We start from the raw sequence: 19063 nt of genomic DNA, 5'->3' as shown, positions 1-19063 counted from the left end.
CCCTGTGGATATACGTGCCCCTGAACTGTGCAGCCATTACAGTGGCGTCACACAGCTGCTGCCCCAGCGAGGTTGTTGTATAGTTGTATGCAGGATCATAGCACCTCCAGCGGAATTGTGTAAGACAGGGCGAGTGCTAGTTCCTTCTATTTTTTTTATTACCTGAAACAAGAAGAGACATTAATTTACCTGAGGTTAACACAAATCCACAAGGCTAATTTCCCCTTTCCCTCCGCCTCACCCACCCACTCCCCTGCCTCTCTTTTTCTCCCACCCGCCCTCTCTTACTAATAAGCCTATGAGAGATGCAATGGCCGTTGATTTTGCATATTCCTTGTCCCTTGAAGATACACGGTGAGGCGTAATGTGACGCTAAGTTAGGTTAATGTCACATAACGAAGCTTCGTGGATCTGGCTTTAGATGTTAAAGCAGCGGTCCCAGCTGCCGGCTTTATTTGATTTTTTCTCACTTTAATATGTGCATCACTACAATCCACACTATAAGTAATTAGCTAAGAATTAGCAAAGATTTGGCTTGGGGGTTCACTAAATGGCTGTCAATGCAGCAGAAGAGGACTAAAGATGCAAAGTTCCGTGGGGAAGATCATGTGACCAGGCAGTCACTAGATACAATTAGTGCACTGCTAGAGAGAGAGCAGGGCTCAAAAGGGGTGTGCCAGTGCCTGTTTCAGAAGGGGAAGGGGATGTGACTTTGTAAATGGTTGCTATAGAAACAAAACATGCTTGTTACATTATAATACATTAAAAGTGTAATTTAGAGCTGGTTTTTTTTAAATGCTACAAGTATTTTCTCATAGTACAGAACTGATTTTTTTTTTTTTTTAAATCACGCACATCGGATATTGCTCGGCCTGCAACTTTAACAACGCAAAAACTATCTGAGAAAAGTAAAGGATAGAGTGTCTTTTTAACGAGATTCTGTACCGCATGTAACCAGCTCTCTGTGGCCAGGGACAAGAACCGCCAGTCATCGCCTAAAAGGAAAGGCAGATGTGCAAAGCGTGTCCCACGCAGCTGCGAAACAGTTACTGCGTTATTCAGATACCCAGGTGGAATGTATTTGGCAGCATCAATAGGAATGAATATTAATACTACTACACAATGAGAGTCAGGGTAATATGGCTTAAGCACCACAATCCAATAGTTATATAAGGGAAGTATCCATATGTGACTATATTCCTGAAATATGTGGAACATATGTGCAGTACAACAAACATAACAATGCAAAGTTCGTGTCCACATAGCGATGTGACACTGGCCGGTATCACTGGTTTCAAAGTCCCTTGGCCAAGGTTCTTTGACAAAGGATGCCAAGCGGATGCACCGGTCCAGGTTAGCTGGGTGCACCACAATGTCTTTTGCAAAAGTCTCTGGTCCACCGGGTATCCATATGGTTATAGGGCAGATCCAGTGATAACACACGAGTTGGGTTATATTTCCCACATTTCTTTTTTATTATTATTTCATCTACTTGATAGCATTATCTACCCAAGTTGAACTTTTTTTTTTTATTCGATTAAGACTCATAAGTGCCGTGTGTTCCTTAATGGATGAGTGGCAACAGAGGTTCTCAACTCCCAAGCCCCCCAACAGATCAGGTTTTAAGGATATCCCAGCTTCAGCACAGGTGGCTCAAGCAGTGGCTCACTCTTTGACTCAACCACTGATTCAGCCACCTGTGCTGAAGCAGGGAGCCACCTGTGCTGAAGCAGGGACATCCTGAAAGCCTGACCTGTTAGGGGGTCTTGAGGACTGGAGTTGAGCCCCCTGGGTTACAACAATGTGCTTGAGTCCCCTCTTTGTGGTGTATGTTCTCAGTATCAGATTATTCCCGTGGGTTTTCTGAGCTCCTTACAGAAGAGAAAGTACAGTCTTTTGCTCCATTTTTTAGTAAGGTCTGTTCCTCATCTGCTGCATGACATGAGGCACCCTAAGGGCACATCTGCTGCATGACATGAGGCACCCTAAGGGCACATCTGCTGCATGACACGAGGCACCCTAAGGGCACATCTGATATGAGAGGACTTGGCTCCCTGGTACATTGGGCCGGTTCCCTGGCAGTGTTACTTGGACATGCTCCTCTTGTTTGTGTGAGTTTCTGGTTAACGTGACTCTGCGTTCTGAAGCTGCGTATAACCCTCAGTTTGCAGAAGGGGCCCCCGATATCACAGGCTCGCATTCCTCTGTGCATCACAGCTACACAGGGATGTGCTTGTTGCAGTGTCAATGCTCAAACGTGTATTTAGTTTAAGGCTGTGTCCACAGGACAGTCAGCGCTGAGCCGTGCGGACGCTCCGCGATGAGCCCCGTCATCGTCAATGAGGATGTCTTGAGCGGGGGCTCCCGCGAGCGTGCGCAGGCGTGCTGAGGCGAAAGGATTTTCAGCCGACAGCAGAACCTGTTTCTGAGCGCGCTGGAGGCTGAAAACCTCCAATCAGAGCGAAGCAGCGTCAAAGTCACGGCGCCTTGACGTTAACGTCGGTGCTTTGTGGGCTATTGGCCCAGTGACTTCAGTGCCCCGACTCACCCGCTTCCCGATCACGCACGCCGGCTCGTCTGCTAGTTCATGCAATCGCTCCTGATTGCGCAGACGAGCCTCAGCGCGGCTCCCCCTCTATGGACGCAGAATAAGAATTAAAGTAACATACTTACGAAGCAGTGCTACTCCTTTCCGGCACCTTCCAGAACGGCTTAGAAAATATGGCCTCCTGCACCCCAGTCAGTGAGTTGTAAGGTGACTTCCAGCACCGAAAGATGTCATGGAATAGCACTGCTTAGTAAAAATGGGCTTCCGTCTCTTCTGCCCCAGTCCAGGTCACCTTCAACCCAGCTCAGATTGTCAAGTCCGTGCTTTAGAACTAGGTCCCTCAGTTCTCTTTATCACCCGGGTTAATTCCTTGGCAATGGTGCTGCCAGTGCGACTGATCCCGCGGTGCGACTGATCCCGCGGTGCGACTGATCCCGCGGTGCGACTGATCCCGCGGTGCGACTGATCCCGCGGTGCGACTGATCCCGCAGTGCATTACTGGGGAGGCTGCTGCGTCCTCTTCTCTATTAGGGGAACGTAGCTGGGAAACTCTGCGCTGATCCCCAGTATTTGTCGGCGTGTAACCCCCACACCGCGCTAACCATCTCACAGCAGACTGCCAGTCATTACTGAGCTTTATAAGACCACCTATCTCACAGCAGACTGCCAGTCATTACTGAGATTTATAAGACCCCCTATCTCACAGCAGACTGCCAGTCATTACTGAGATTTATAAGACCCCCTATCTCACAGCAGACTGCCAGTCATTACTGAGCTTTATAAGACCCCCTATCTCACAGCAGACTGCCAGTCATTACTGAGCTTTATAAGACCCCCTATCTCACAGCAGACTGCCAGTCATTACTGAGCTTTATAAGACCCCCTATCTCACAGCAGACTGCCAGTCATTACTGAGCTTTATAAGACCCCCTATCTCACAGCAGACTGCCAGTCATTACTGAGCTTTATAAGACCCCCTATCTCACAGCAGACTGCCAGTCATTACTGAGCTTTATAAGACCACCTATCTCACAGCAGACTGCCAGTCATTACTGAGCTTTATAAGACCACCTATCTCACAGCAGACTGCCAGTCATTACTGAGATTTATAAGACCCCCTATCTCACAGCAGACTGCCAGTCATTACTGAGCTTTATAAGACCCCCTATCTCACAGCAGACTGCCAGTCATTACTGAGATTTATAAGACCCCATATCTCACAGCAGACTGCCAGTCATTACTGAGCTTTATAAGACCCCCTATCTCACAGCAGACTGCCAGTCATTACTGAGCTTTATAAGACCCCCTATCTCACAGCAGACTGCCAGTCATTACTGAGCTTTATAAGACCCCCTATCTCACAGCAGACTGCCAGTCATTACTGAGCTTTATAAGACCCCCTATCTCACAGCAGACTGCCAGTCATTACTGAGCTTTATAAGACCACCTATCTCACAGCAGACTGCCAGTCATTACTGAGCTTTATAAGACCACCTATCTCACAGCAGACTGCCAGTCATTACTGAGATTTATAAGACCCCCTATCTCACAGCAGACTGCCAGTCATTACTGAGATTTATAAGACCCCCTATCTCACAGCAGACTGCCAGTCATTACTGAGCTTTATAAGACCCCCTATCTCACAGCAGACTGCCAGTCATTACTGAGATTTATAAGACCCCCTATCTCACAGCAGACTGCCAGTCATTACTGAGCTTTATAAGACCCCCTATCTCACAGCAGACTGCCAGTCATTACTGAGCTTTATAAGACCCCCTATCTCACAGCAGACTGCCAGTCATTACTGAGATTCATAAGACCCCCTATCTCACAGCAGACTGCCAGTCATTACTGAGCTTAATAAGACCCCCTATCTCACAGCAGACTGCCAGTCATTACTGAGCTTAATAAGACCCCCTATCTCACAGCAGACTGCCAGTCATTACTGAGCTTTATAAGACCCCCTATCTCACAGCAGACTGCCAGTCATTACTGAGCTTTATAAGACCCCCTATCTCACAGCAGACTGCCAGTCATTACTGAGCTTTATAAGACCACCTATCTCACAGCAGACTGCCAGTCATTACTGAGCTTTATAAGACCACCTATCTCACAGCAGACTGCCAGTCATTACTGAGCTTTATAAGACCACCTATCTCACAGCAGACTGCCAGTCATTACTGAGCTTTTTAAGACCCCCTATCTCACAGCAGACTGCCAGTCATTACTGAGCTTTATAAGACCCCCTATCTCACAGCAGACTGCCAGTCATTACTGAGCTTTATAAGACCCCCTATCTCACAGCAGACTGCCAGTCATTACTGAGCTTTATAAGACCCCCTATCTCACAGCAGACTGCCAGTCATTACTGAGCTTTATAAGACCCCCTATCTCACAGCAGACTGCCAGTCATTACTGAGCTTTATAAGACCCCCTATCTCACAGCAGACTGCCAGTCATTACTGAGCTTTATAAGACCCCCTATCTCACAGCAGACTGCCAGTCATTACTGAGCTTTATAAGACCCCCTATCTCACAGCAGACTGCCAGTCATTACTGAGCTTTATAAGACCCCCTATCTCACAGCAGACTGCCAGTCATTACTGAGATTTATAAGACCCCCTATCTCACAGCAGACTGCCAGTCATTACTGAGCTTTATAAGACCCCCTATCTCACAGCAGACTGCCAGTCATTACTGAGCTTTATAAGACCCCCTATCTCACAGCAGACTGCCAGTCATTACTGAGCTTTATAAGACCCCCTATCTCACAGCAGACTGCCAGTCATTACTGAGCTTTATAAGACACCCTATCTCACAGCAGACTGCCAGTCATTACTGAGCTTTATAAGACCCCCTATCTCACAGCAGACTGCCAGTCATTACTGAGCTTTATAAGACCCCCTATCTCACAGCAGACTGCCAGTCATTACTGAGCTTTATAAGACCCCCTATCTCACAGCAGACTGCCAGTCATTACTGAGCTTTATAAGACCCCCTATCTCACAGCAGACTGCCAGTCATTACTGAGCTTTATAAGACCCCCTATCTCACAGCAGACTGCCAGTCATTACTGAGCTTTATAAGACCCCCTATCTCACAGCAGACTGCCAGTCATTACTGAGATTTATAAGACCCCCTATCTCACAGCAGACTGCCAGTCATTACTGAGCTTTATAAGACCCCCTATCTCACAGCAGACTGCCAGTCATTACTGAGCTTTATAAGACCCCCTATCTCACAGCAGACTGCCAGTCATTACTGAGCTTTATAAGACCCCCTATCTCACAGCAGACTGCCAGTCATTACTGAGCTTTATAAGACCCCCATCTCACAGCAGACTGCCAGTCATTACTGAGCTTTATAAGACCCCCTATCTCACAGCAGACTGCCAGTCATTACTGAGCTTTATAAGACCCCCTATCTCACAGCAGACTGCCAGTCATTACTGAGCTTTATAAGACCCCCTATCTCACAGCAGACTGCCAGTCATTACTGAGCTTTATAAGACCCCCTATCTCACAGCAGACTGCCAGTCATTACTGAGCTTTATAAGACCCCCTATCTCACAGCAGACTGCCAGTCATTACTGAGCTTTATAAGACCCCCTATCTCACAGCAGACTGCCAGTCATTACTGAGCTTTATAAGACCCACTATCTCACAGCAGACTGCCAGTCATTACTGAGCTTTATAAGACCACCTATCTCACAGCAGACTGCCAGTCATTACTGAGCTTAATAAGACCCCCTATCTCACAGCAGACTGCCAGTCATTACTGAGCTTTATAAGAGCCCCTATCTCACAGCAGACTGCCAGTCATTACTGAGCTTTATAAGACCCCCTATCTCACAGCAGACTGCCAGTCATTACTGAGCTTTATAAGACCCCCTATCTCACAGCAGACTGCCAGTCATTACTGAGCTTTATAAGACCCCCTATCTCACAGCAGACTGCCAGTCATTACTGAGCTTTATAAGACCCCCTATCTCACAGCAGACTGCCAGTCATTACTGAGATTTATAAGACCCCCTATCTCACAGAAGACTGCCAGTCATTACTGAGATTTATAAGACCCCCTATCTCACAGCAGACTGCCAGTCATTACTGAGCTTTATAAGACCCCCTATCTCACAGCAGACTGCCAGTCATTATTGAGATTTATAAGACCCTCTTTCGCACGGGAAACATCTCGTGGTTCTGATTTTTGCTGTTCTTTTGCAGCCGGGAGATTTTAGATAATAAACCCCCGGAGGGGTCGTGAGAATGTTACTAAGGGTGGGGTGTTTCACTAGTGTTTTGGTTTGGAATATAATTTGCGTTTTGATTTTGCTGGATCTCGGTTGGTTTCGGTTTGGGAATAGTGTTCTTTTCAATAAATGGAAATAAACTCAAAACAAGCAGGGACTTTTTATTTTTAATTGTGGCAAAGTCTAAAAATGTTTTTAACTTTTCCGCAAAGGTTCACAGGTTCTCTGGTACGGGAACTCAAACGTTTACCCAGTTAATCAAAAATGTAAAAAGATTACAATATGAATCCAAGGACGCGCCTCGGATAAAACCTCTGAATTAGCCTGTGAACCTGCCCATCCTTAACCTAACCTCTGTACAGCTTCCTCCCTATATCTTCTGTACCCTTCACTCTCTACACAGGGCTGTACTTATATTTATTTATTTGCATAGGTCGCCGTGTACCTATATTTATTTATTTGCATAGGTCCCCTCCCTGTAGAGCTGTAAGAGAGCAATGTCTGTGACTATAGGAAGAGAGGAGCTTGGATTGTGTGATGGGGCCATGTTTTGGTGCATGAGAACTTCTGGTCAGAGAAGCATTTGAAAACTGCAGGTATAACACAGTTTCCCTCCCCCCCCCCCTCCTCTCATATTACTAATGTAGCCCCGAGGTAAAATCACGATTTCTGGCCCCTTTCCGCGAGTGCCGTGGGGTCGCGGGTGCCGCCGGAGGCAGCGGTGGACCCGCCGGCACTTCGCGAGGGTGGGGGCCAGAGCAGGGAGCAGATCGGGACTGTGCGGCGCAGGCCGGTTGCCGGGGACGCGATCGGGCCGTCGCTAGGGCCGCGATCGCGTTGCCACCGGCTCGGCGGCTGGAGGAGAGTGCGCCGCCATTGCGCATAGGTTCGCGCATGCGCAGGGACCGGAAAGCGCAAGGTAGGATCCCCAGTGCAGGGAGAGATCGCGCGAGAGTAGGGAAGAGTAGAGGGAGGTTGAGGCGGCCATTAGGGGTTCGCGCATGCGCAGGGCAAGTGCGCACGCGGCCCCAGTGTTTAGGCAGCCCCCTGGGAACTACAATTCCCAGGAGGCTTAGGGAGACAGGCATCAGGTGCCTGAGTGTGGCCAATAGGGCTGGAGGAAGCTCAGCCCGGGAATATAGATACATTTCCCGGGCTTTGCACAGGCAGTGAGGAAGAGGCAGAGGAAGGAGAAGGAAGGGTGCAGGGAGCGCGTGGCTCCTGCACCAGGTAAGGGTTCTCCTTAGGTCCCCAGGCAGGCCCCAATTCCCGGTAAGGGCAGGGGGTAACTGAAGAGGGACGGCCCTAGATAAGGAGGTGACCCTTAGGTGCGGAAGGTGCAGTTTGGCAGTGCCACAGCGGATAGGGCTGTGCGCACTGGCAAATAGGCACAGCGTGCGAGCAGTGGATTTGCTGCGGGTTCCAGTGAATGGTGTGTATCATTCTGTGTGTGTTGCTGCATGTGCTGGGCGCAGTGTGTGCAGCGTGTGTGAATACCTGCAGGCTGACAGTGTGAGCTGTGTGTCTGCTGCAGGTGTTAGGAGTAGCGAGTAGCTAGAGAGTTAGCAGTTTCAGATAGGACTGGGTAGCTAGGGGAGGGGGGCAGGTTATTGTTCCACAGGCCCTAGGAGTTTTCCCCAAGCCACCCCAGGTTGCAGTTCATCAGGGACAGGCCCTAGGTTAGGGTTCCTGTCCTGATAGGGTTAGTTAGGGATAGCGGCGGTTGCTGTTCCCGTGATGCGGTTGGTGTTGCCGTGATTCGGTTGCTGTTCCCGGGAAGCGGTGGGACCCTCGTTGGGGTCCACAGAGAGAAGTACCTGGATAGGATCAGACGGACGTCTGACCCTTTTAGAAGTGTGTTGTGGTCCCGAGTATCGGAGTGCTCGGAAGGTATTTCAGTATTATAAGTGCACCAACAGGCCTATTCACATAGTGACTGCGCAGTCACCCACGACCTCCGTAGGAGTACGGGACATTGGGTGTGGGGGATCACAGGACACTGGGTGGGAACACCAGACATTGGGCTGAGGTGATGCGGATAGAGCATCAGGTTATGTTATGTTATGTGATGTGTGACATGTCGTGTTAGTAAAGTGTTAGTATTATATCTATGAGTGTTGTATTTCTTACCCAGGGCTATCTTTCATAACGGGGATCCTGGGTAAGTGGAGGCGCTGCACCAGGTAATGGTAAGGGTTTCCCCAGGCTCCCAGCTAGCGGAGGCTCAGATCTCCTGGAGCCACAGGTGTTATGCAGTTACCAGTAGTCCCTTAGAGCAGGTGTGTTGCGGGGAAAGGAACCGGTTAGACCACGAGGGGCCAATGTGAGATTGGGTGGGTCGGCCGGTTCACAAAAAGGGCTACATTTGGAGGCGCTGCTGAGAGATCAGACCTGGGGTGCCCTGTATGTTTTTTTTCTAAATTGTGTCCTATTTTTGTTCCACTATGTGGGTGCTCTCAAAGCAGGAGGTCTACGCATGGGCCTTGAAAATGAACGTGCCCCCCAACTGCGCGGTTGCCGTCGGGGCAGTCCCCGCTGACGTGTCCCTGCTAGATGTCCAGACGCAGGTTAGGGAACTCCCTGGGCTAGCTTGTACGTGTGTCAGAGGGCGAAGGTATGATGACACCGTGCAATGGTCTACCGTATTGATGCATGTGGGCCAGGCTATAAGCGAGGAAGACGGCCCCCAATTATTGAATCTACCCGGGGGTCCAACTGATGGATGCCCCTTTATTTACCCGGACTTGACAGTTTCCCCCTGTAATGACAGCCCTAGTGTGAAGGACAGGGCTGTATTCAAAATGGAGGCTCCTGCAGCAAGGGATTCTGCGAGGGGGAGGGAGTGCCTTGAACAGCGATCAGCCACGTCTGTTCACCATGAGAGAAGTGACGGATGCAGAGCAGAACACCCCTGGCTGTATAGAGTCCTACGGTCCCCAGATTTAGCATTGCCAATAGCATTATGCCCGTGTGCATTCAGAGACTGGGAGGTGACTGGTGGCTGGGTAGATGGGTCAACTAGGTCACCAGTAGCACTCACGAGGACAGTGGTAGATGGGGAAGAGTGGACGCACTGTTGCCTGAGGGAATGCGATTGCCCCATCGGCGAATTTGACTCGAGGGCCCGAGTGTCCTGACTGTGCGGTACAGTTCCTGCAACCCAAACTGCCGCAGCCTACCGAACTGCCAGTGGGAGGGGACACTGTTGTAGAAATGGAGTGTTCTTCCCCTGAGAAGGAAATAGACTGCCAGGGGTTACACCCCAATGTGTATATGCCCTGGCGAGCGCCAGGAATAGATGAAGTTGTGCTAGCGTGTCCCTGCCTGCAAAAAGCCTGTGCCCCGGGAGCAGTCCTGTCGCAGTTACCGCTCGACTTCAAGGACATCGAGGTGGATGGAGAACTGGGTACCCAGTGTTTTATGCCCAATTGTGACTGTCCTAGAGGTGCACTGGCGTGGGAGCCCCAATGTGAGTGTTGCGGGGCCTGGTTCCTAAAGCCTATCCTGCCCCAGGCGGCGGAACCAGCCAAGGAAGAAGAGGAGGAGCCGGACCTCCCTCCTACAGTAAATGATACTTGTCCTCAGTTTGTCTTAATTCCAGAGGCCTCCGGGGACCCGTGTGTCCAGACTACTGTTGCAGACCCTCTCAAAGGGGACATGCAAATGGAAGAGCAGGAACCTCTGATGGCGGAACCTGCGGAGAAAGATGCGCCTGATGGTGCTACCCAGGTGGGTGAAGCCGCTACTAATGCTTCTACTTCAGCAATGGAGGTGGTGGAGGGGCCGTGTGCCCAAATGGACTTTCTAGACGCTGAGCCAGAGCCGCTGAAGGCGGAGCTCCAGATGTCGGTTCCAGACCCGGTTCCCGAGCAGGAACCACCGAGACCAGAACCACAGATCCCGGAAGGCCAGGGTAAGGTGTTTGTACCCCCGCCCTTGTGTGAAGAGTCCAGCGACCAACCGAGCGTGGTGATGCGCCTGCCGGCGGACCACTCCAGTGAGGTCACTGAGGCAACCACCTCAACTGATGCAGACCATGATGTGGGCCCGTGTGCCCTGCAACTGCCAGTCCGGCCTACCACCGAGGTACCAGCGGTCCCAGGCTTGGGATCAGTACCTGCCGACAACGATAGGGGTAAGTTGACTGCCCCAGGGGTGTCGGGTGTGAGCTCCCCGGTGATCGTGGAGCCTGGTGACTCCAAAGGTAGGGTCACCCGGGCGATGGGCTCACCTCGTCATCGCGTCCTGGTGGAGGTGTCTCCCCCAGAAGATCTCTGCGGATTATGGAACGAATCCGACCTCATGAAGGTATCCGGTGTAGCGGACCGGAGCGACACATACTCCTGCGCGAGGAGTCTCCAAGCTGGGCCTTCTCAAGACCCGGGCCTACCCGAAGAAGTGGTGCCGTCCGCGGAAGAAGTCACCGTTAAAGGGATGGTTGGAGCGGACAAAGACTCTGTTGAGACCGCTCTGGTAGTTGTGGCCTCTCCCAGGTGCGCGATGGAGCGCTATGTTCGCCATGTGGTGGACCGAGGCAAGAGACTGAGCCTCCCTGTCTCCCGTGAGACGAGACCGGAGGATCCGGCAAGGGTCAACACCCAGGACCCCGTACATTTTTTTTTGCGAGAGGGAGAAGGTGGGTTGGTGCAAGGGACAGGTCTTGAGCTCCAAAAGACTCACAGGAGTCAAGGTGGGATACCCTCACCAAGTCTGTTAGGGGCACTCCACTCTGAGACTCAGCTGGCCTCGGGTATCCATGCGGGGATGTTGGGTACAAATGGGGAATTGCTTGTGTGTGATGTATCGGTTACAATGCATTTTCCATTATATAACCCACTGTATGGTTGCTACCCAAGCGAGGGCGTTGGGATTCTGCGAAGGGGAGAATGTAGCCCCGAGGTAAAATCACGAGTTCTGGCCCCTTTCCGCGAGTGCCGTGGGGTCGCGGGTGCCGCCGGAGGCAGCGGTGGACCCGCCGGCACTTCGCGAGGGTGGGGCCAGAACAGGGAGCAGATCGGGACTGTGCGGCGCAGGCCGGTTGCCGGGGACGCGATCGGGCCGTCGCTAGGGCCGCGATCGCGTTGCCACCGGCTCGGCGGCTGGAGGAGAGTGCGCCGCCATTGCGCGTAGGTTCGCGCATGCGCAGGGACCGGAAAGCGCAAGGTAGGATCCCCAGTGCAGGGAGAGATCGCGCGAGAGTAGGGAAGAGTAGAGGGAGGTTGAGGCGGCCATTAGGGGTTCGCGCATGCGCAGGGCAAGTGCGCACGCGGCCCCAGTGTTTAGGCAGCCCCTTGGGAACTACAATTCCCAGGAGGCTTAGGGAGACAGGCATCAGGTGCCTGAGTGTGGCCAATAGGGCTGGAGGAAGCTCAGCCCGGGAATATAGATACATTTCCCGGGCTTTGCAGAGACAGTCAGGAAGAGGCAGAGGAAGGAGTAGGAAGGGTGCAGGGAGCGAGTGGCTCCTGCACCAGGTAAGGGTTCTCCTTAGATCCCCAGGCAGGCCCCAATTCCCGGTAAGGGCAGGGGGTAACTGAAGAGGGACGGCCTTAGATAAGGAGGTGACCCTTAAGTGCGGAAGGTGCAGTTTGGCAGTGCCACAGCGGATAGGGCTGTGCGCACTGGCAAATAGGCACAGCGTGCAAGCAGTGGATTTGCTGCGGGTTCCAGTGAATGGTGTGTATCGTTCTGTGTGTGTTGCTGCATGTGCTGGGCGCAGTGTGTGCAGCGTGTGTGAATACCTGCAGGCTGACAGTGTGAGCTGTGTGTCTGCTGCAGGTGTTAGGAGTAGCGAGTAGCTAGAGAGTTAGCAGTTTCAGATAGGACTGGGTAGCTAGGGGGGGGGGGCAGGTTATTGTTCCACAAGCCCTAGGAGTTTTCCCCAAGCCACCCCAGGTTGCAGTTCATCAGGGACAGGCCCTAGGTTAGGGTTCCTGTCCTGATAGGGTTAGTTAGGGATAGCGGCGGTTGCTGTTCCCGTGATGCGGTTGGTGTTGCCGTGATTCGGTTGCTGTTCCCGGGAAGCGGTGGGACCCTCGTTGGGGTCCACAGAGAGAAGTACCTGGATAGGATCAGACGGACGTCTGACCCTTTTAGAAGTGTGTTGCGGTCCCGAGCATCGGAGTGCTCGGAAGGTACTTCAGTATTATAAGTGCACCAACAGGCCTATTCACATAGTGACTGCGCAGTCACCCACGACCTCCGTAGGAGTACGGGACATTGGGTGTGGGGGATCACAGGACACTGGGTGGGAACACCAGACATTGGGCCTGAGGTGATGCGGATAGAGCATCAGGTTATGTTATGTTATGTTATGTTATGTGATGTGTGACATGTCGTGTTAGTAAAGTGTTAGTATTATATATGTGTGTTATTGTATTTCTTACCCAGGGCTATCTTTCATAACGGGGGATCCTGGGTAAGTGGAGGCGCTGCACCAGGTAAATGGTAAGGGTTTCCCCAGGCTCCCAGCTAGCGGAGGCTCAGATCTCCTGGAGCCACAGGTGTTATGCAGTTACCAGTAGTCCCTTAGAGCAAGTGTGTTGCGGGGAAAGGAACCGGTTATACCACGAGGGGCCAATGTGAGATTGGGTGGGTCGGCCGGTTCACAAAAAGGGCTACACTAAGGTAACATTATCTATTGTTACAGTTCGCAGCTCAAACTGCTGGGAATATTGGAAACAAATGATCACAAACAGGAAAGTGTTACAAAGATCTTGCACTGCTGGGGAGGTGGCTAAACCTGCTATAGAAATCAAAGGATGCTCCGTATATTAAACCTCATTACAAACGGTATTAAGAGTTGAATGAGAATAAATAATGTAGTAGGTGATTATCTAACACTACAGAGCGGATTTATTTAATAAGCACACCTGTATTATACTGCACGGCTTGCTTCTTTACATCTAAACATCGCAGGTGGGAGGTGGGTGCAAAACTACTCCTAGCTTGTAAATAAGAAGCAAATAAGCTTCCAGGGGCCATTGACCTGACTGCCCTGGGTGACAGATTGTTAGTATATGGATAGTTAGCACTACATACATACTGTACATACAGTATCACTACACTGAGAATCACCCTCTGTGTTTCACATTGTCTTTGTGCTTTTACTGTACAGTGCTGTGTTCACTGTCCTGGCGATAGGTAAGACGCATTGCCAGCTGTATGCCACATCTCACTTTTACTGTACAGTGCTGTGTTCACTGTCCTGGCGATAGGTAAGACGCATTGCCAGCTGTATGCCACATCTCACTTTTACTGTACAGTGCTGTGTTCACTGTCCTGGCGATAGGTAAGACGCAGTGCCAGCTGTATGCCACATCTCACTTTTACTGTACAGTGCTGTGTTCACTTTCCTGGCGTCAGGTAAGAAGCAGTGCCAGCTGTATGCCACATCTCACTTTTACTGTACAGTGCTGTGTTCACTGTCCTGGTGATAGGTAAGGCGCAGTGCCAGCTGTATGCCACATCTCCCTTTTACTGTACAGTGCTGTGTTCACTGTCCTGGTGATAGGTAAGAAGCAGTGCCAGCTGTATGCCACATCTCACTTTTACTGTACAGTGCTGTGTTCACTGTCCTGGAGATAGGTAAGAAGCAGTGCCAGCTGTATGCCACATCTCACTTTTACTGTACAGTGCTGTGTTCACTGTCCTGGTGATAGGTAAGAAGCAGTGCCAGCTGTATGCCACATCTCCCTTTTACTGTACAGTGCTGTGTTCACTGTCCTGGTGATAGGTAAGAAGCAGTGCCAGCTGTATGCCACATCTCACTTTTACTGTACAGTGCTGTGTTCACTGTCCTGGCGATAGGTAAGAAGCAGTGCCAGCTGTATGCCACATCTCACTTTTACTGTACAGTGCTGTGTTCACTGTCCTGGCGATGGGTAAGAAGCAGTGCCAGCTGTATGCCACATCTCGCTTTTACAGTACAGTGCTGTGTTCACTGTCCTGGCGATAGGTAAGAAGCAGTGCCAGCTGTATGCCACATCTCACTTTTACTGTACAGTGCTGTGTTCATTGTCCTGGCGATAGGTAAGAAGCAGTGCCAGCTGTATGCCACATCTCGCTTTTACAGTACAGTGCTGTGTTCACTGTCCTGGCTATGGGTAAGAAGCAGTGCCAGCTGTATGCCACATCTCGCTTTTACAGTACAGTGCGGTGTTCACTGTCCTGGCGATGGGTAAGAAGCAGTGCCAGCTGTATGCCACATCTCACTTTTACTGTACAGTGCTGTGTTCACTGTCCTGGAGATAGGTAAGAAGCAGTGCCAGCTGTATGCCACATCTCGCTTTTACTGTACAGTGCTGTGTTCACTGTCCTGGCGATAGGTAAGGCGCAGTGCCAGCTGTATGCCACATCTCACTTTTACTGTACAGTGCTGTGTTCACTGTCCTGGCGATGGGTAAGAAGCAGTGCCAGCTGTATGCCACATCTCGCTTCTACGTTTCAATGGTTTCTTTTAATTCTGCACTTTTAATAGTAATTCCTCGCCAGCCTTGGCCCCTGCTGAGTGTATGCTGGAGCAGTGCCAGAGAAAGGTCTTTTCATTGGCAACGCTGCCCAGATAGCTGCCATCCCTTCTTCTTTTTGCTGGGTTTTGTGCGCTTGGAAGGGCACCAGATCCCACTCAGTACTTTTGGATTTTCTTAAGGATGCTGCGTTCTGTTTTGTCCCAGATTCTGCGATCGCTTTCTGATTCCCTCTTACTTTTAACTGGCTCAGGAACTGTTACTCGTAATTGTGCTTTTCCATCTGAAGCTGCTTGGGTTGTATAATTACCATGGGGTAGAGCAGCTGTAAGTAAGTACTGTACCATTGTGTTATCCAAAAGGGACAGGTCATTTTTTAAGGGTCAAATAGTTTATTGAAACACTTGGCACCTCTAGGTTCACATAAGAAAGATAACAAATATATATAACGCAAAATGATGCATACAGTATGACTCACATGCTCCCAAAGAGAACACAAGCAGATTGACCACTCTGGGTCCAGTGGATGTCCAGATCGTACTCAGCTGAAGCGCCGGTGACTGGAAGCAGTATCCCTGTGGGTTTCTCCTCTGGATCACCCGGCGGATGATGTCACGGATCAGCTTAGCCAATGAGAGCCTCCGATTGCAGCTTCCTCAGTCTTCATGGCAGCGGCAGTAAGGGACCACCCTATGCGTTTAAGGGACCACCCTACGCGTTTCATTCGGTACTCCGAACTTCCTCAGGGGTGCAATGATCATTCATGCTTCAGGTGAGCACAATCGGGACATCCACTGGACGAAGAGTGGTCAATCTGCTTGTGTTCTTGTGGGAGCACGTGAGTTTGATGGGCTCACTGCTCATATATATATTTTTAAATTAAATTGTGTTACCCATATTCCTCTTCTTTCTGTTTATGGTCCGGGAGAGTTCCCGCCTAATATCTGCTCCAGATCAGAAATCTGGAAACGCCTGAATTACATTTTTACTACGTGAGTGGGCACTCACTTTTTATTAATGGTATTTTTGCCTAAATACAGTATACATTTGCACTACGTTTTCTTTTTTCTACATACCTGGGGGGAGTTTTGTGCTTGGGAGTGTTCTTGTTGCGTCTATCTTAGGGTGCTGAGAAACGCCCTCATCCCATCTGCATCTGCCCAGACGGTGATATAAATGTTGAATTATTTAATTGTATTTCGGTGGTTTGGGTTTGTGCTTATTCTGTGTTGCACTCAGATGTCCTGTAGCAGGACTTACTTTTCTTGGTGACACAAAACACCAACTGTAAATTGCCGGCATTTATTGGCAATCTAGAGTCCCCCCACCTGCCGGCCACACGTACTGAACGGCACTAACATCATTATAATTATTCCGGCTGACCGTGGCCGAGCCTCAGACGAGCCTCAGCTTGTTCGCCGATGAGGTGCGGACAACAAAGTGTTCACACTGTTGTCATCTAACACCTTCTCGCGGTCACGGGAAATGTAAGTCTGACTACATACGTACATGTATCATACATAGGAAGAACCAGCTGGTCCATCACATGGATAAATGTAGGTTTCAGTTTGATGACTGCTCAATGCTGCGCTCACCCTGATGTAAATTAAAAAAAACGTCGTGTCTGTGCCAAATTGGGTTTGGTTTTTGACCACAAAACCATCTAAATTGGCGGTGCAACTCCAGCCACTTCTCAATCTTGTGGTGACACGTCTCGGGCGCTGAATATAGCCAACGTGAGAATAAAGAATCTCTCAAGCCTGGAGAGAAGAGACAGGTTCGCTCTCAGCACCAGGAGATCCCAGCTCCTTCTCTCTCTCCCACTACAGCGGCTTCAGGATCAATGTATTAACTCTTCCAGCGGGGCTTTACCACAAGGGGGTGAGAGCTGATGTACAACAATGTGCGGAATAGATGTTAATGGTAAAGTGCACTCAGATGTGGAAGTTCTCCAGCGCTGAGCCGCTGCAGTCTTCCCACATTCTATTTCTCACCATGCTCAGGTCATTTTCATTCGGCAAATATATTGTGGGCAACTAGACACGTTTTCATACTCTGAGCCCCGTCACCCCTGAGTGCAGCATTTATGCAAAGGTATGAATCCCTGTGCACTGGGACCAAGTGGTACTCACACACAGCGGGAATGGAGACACCGCTTCATCAGCATCTTATTCTGAGCATCGTGAAGCAATAACAGGATTGTGCCCTTGGAAAATGATTAAGCCATAGGACAAGCCAAAGTAACCTCAAAGTTGTCTACTCTTCACTGTAGCTGCTAGTAGTTAGTCATTGCATCCTCCTGTATCCCTTCCAGCGAACTGTGGTCACCTCTGCACAGTCCCCCTGATCTACTCAAGAGCCAAGAGATTCTGTGCACCCATTTAGTTCCAGAGATGCTAGCCATGTATTGTCACTCCACTCAGCACCGAAAGGGTCATGGTTTCAAAGTGGGTCCGCACAGCACCTACAAGTGGTTAGGAACCCCTTAAAATGATTATCCGTGCTTACAGAATAATTGTTTCTTTTTCTTCATGTTGTGAAATCATTATTAATTAAGATCCCTCGCCTGTGTCAGCAGACCGTGGAGTTTGTTCTGGGTGAGATGACGCCTTCATGCCCTGCGGTACTTTCGTTGGCTTCAGCCTGATTCCTGGAATGAGTTTTGAGCCTCGGCCAAACGTGTTTGGTCTCCAGCTGGCCTCGGCTCAGTCGTAATTTAGAAACTCCTTAACTCCTGCGTACCCTGAGAGGCCGGACACACTGTAGCAGGAAGGTCCTTTTGTCTATAGTTCAAGGAACAAACTTGTGCTTTATAACACCCAGTAAACAAAATTCCAGCAGTATGAATCTTTTAAACCACATCTGGGAGATCAGAAAATTACGAAGAAAGGCAGATAAAGAGATTTCCTTTTCTTTCATTGAAACCATTTTTATAATATTAATAATCCAGATTCTGCTCAGTGAAAGGATTCCTTAAATGTTGCACATTTTATACTATATTGTTAGGGCTTTTTTGGCTGATTTATTTACTCTACCCATATTTTTTTCCAGACAGTAGTTGTGGTATAGTGGTTAAGGTGTGGGACATGAGGTTCTGAAAACTATACACAGAACTCTTACACTGCTCCATTAAAAGGTATCACAACCTGTAAAGAATACGTCAGACAATTATAACTATTTTTTAATGAATGTTGACAGTTTATCTGACATTGTTTGCAGACGACGTAACCTAAATGAATAGGTTTGACTGAGCCCGATCTGTGGTCTCTCTGAACCCAACCTGTGTACTTCTAGCTGGTCATTTGATATGCTGGGGGTGTGGATAAATCTTATCACTGTACATTACATGTGATGTGGAGAAATTAAGATTGACCGTCGTTCCTCCAGTGGGATTGTCTCCTGCAAGTGAAAACAATGGAACATTTCCCGACTCTCGAATTTCAAGATACTTCTAGTAGTCTGATTATTATTTTTTTAAGTGACATATACATTAATGTAATTAGTTCAACTTTGTACTGTGTGGGACTGATCCTGTAAAAGTAAAATTGGAGTTTACGAGGTAAGAGGTGGATGAACATAGAAGAAAGTCCACACTCAACTGCAGAGAACGGTTTAAAAGTCCATGTGTTTCCTCCGCTCTCCTTCAGATCTTTCCAGCCAACAAGGAAACCGAGATCCCCGTGCTAAACCTCCTGCCCACCCCGATGGTCGGACGCTACCTCAGAATTAACCCACAGACCTGGTTCGAGAACGGCACCATCTGCTTGAGGGCAGAGATTTTAGGATGTCCCCTCCCAG

The 19063-nt window shown here is 49.7% G+C and overlaps 1 protein-coding gene across 2 annotated transcripts in view; it reads left to right on the top strand.

The window, feature by feature from the left end:
* The window catches only part of LOC142467810 (putative carboxypeptidase X1), an 81424-nt gene that overhangs the window by 41875 nt on the left and 20486 nt on the right, over nucleotides 1–19063 (top strand). For both annotated transcript variants that reach the window (XM_075573690.1, XM_075573680.1), the window contains one exon: nucleotides 18913–19063. In XM_075573690.1, coding sequence (XP_075429805.1) covers nucleotides 18913–19063 — 151 coding nt within the window. The remainder of the gene's footprint in view (nucleotides 1–18912) is intronic.

Source organism: Ascaphus truei, chromosome 1, assembly GCF_040206685.1.
Source record: "Ascaphus truei isolate aAscTru1 chromosome 1, aAscTru1.hap1, whole genome shotgun sequence".
In the NCBI taxonomy this organism is placed as follows: Eukaryota; Metazoa; Chordata; class Amphibia; order Anura; family Ascaphidae; genus Ascaphus; species Ascaphus truei.
This window is presented reverse-complemented; position numbering and strand designations above follow the sequence as displayed.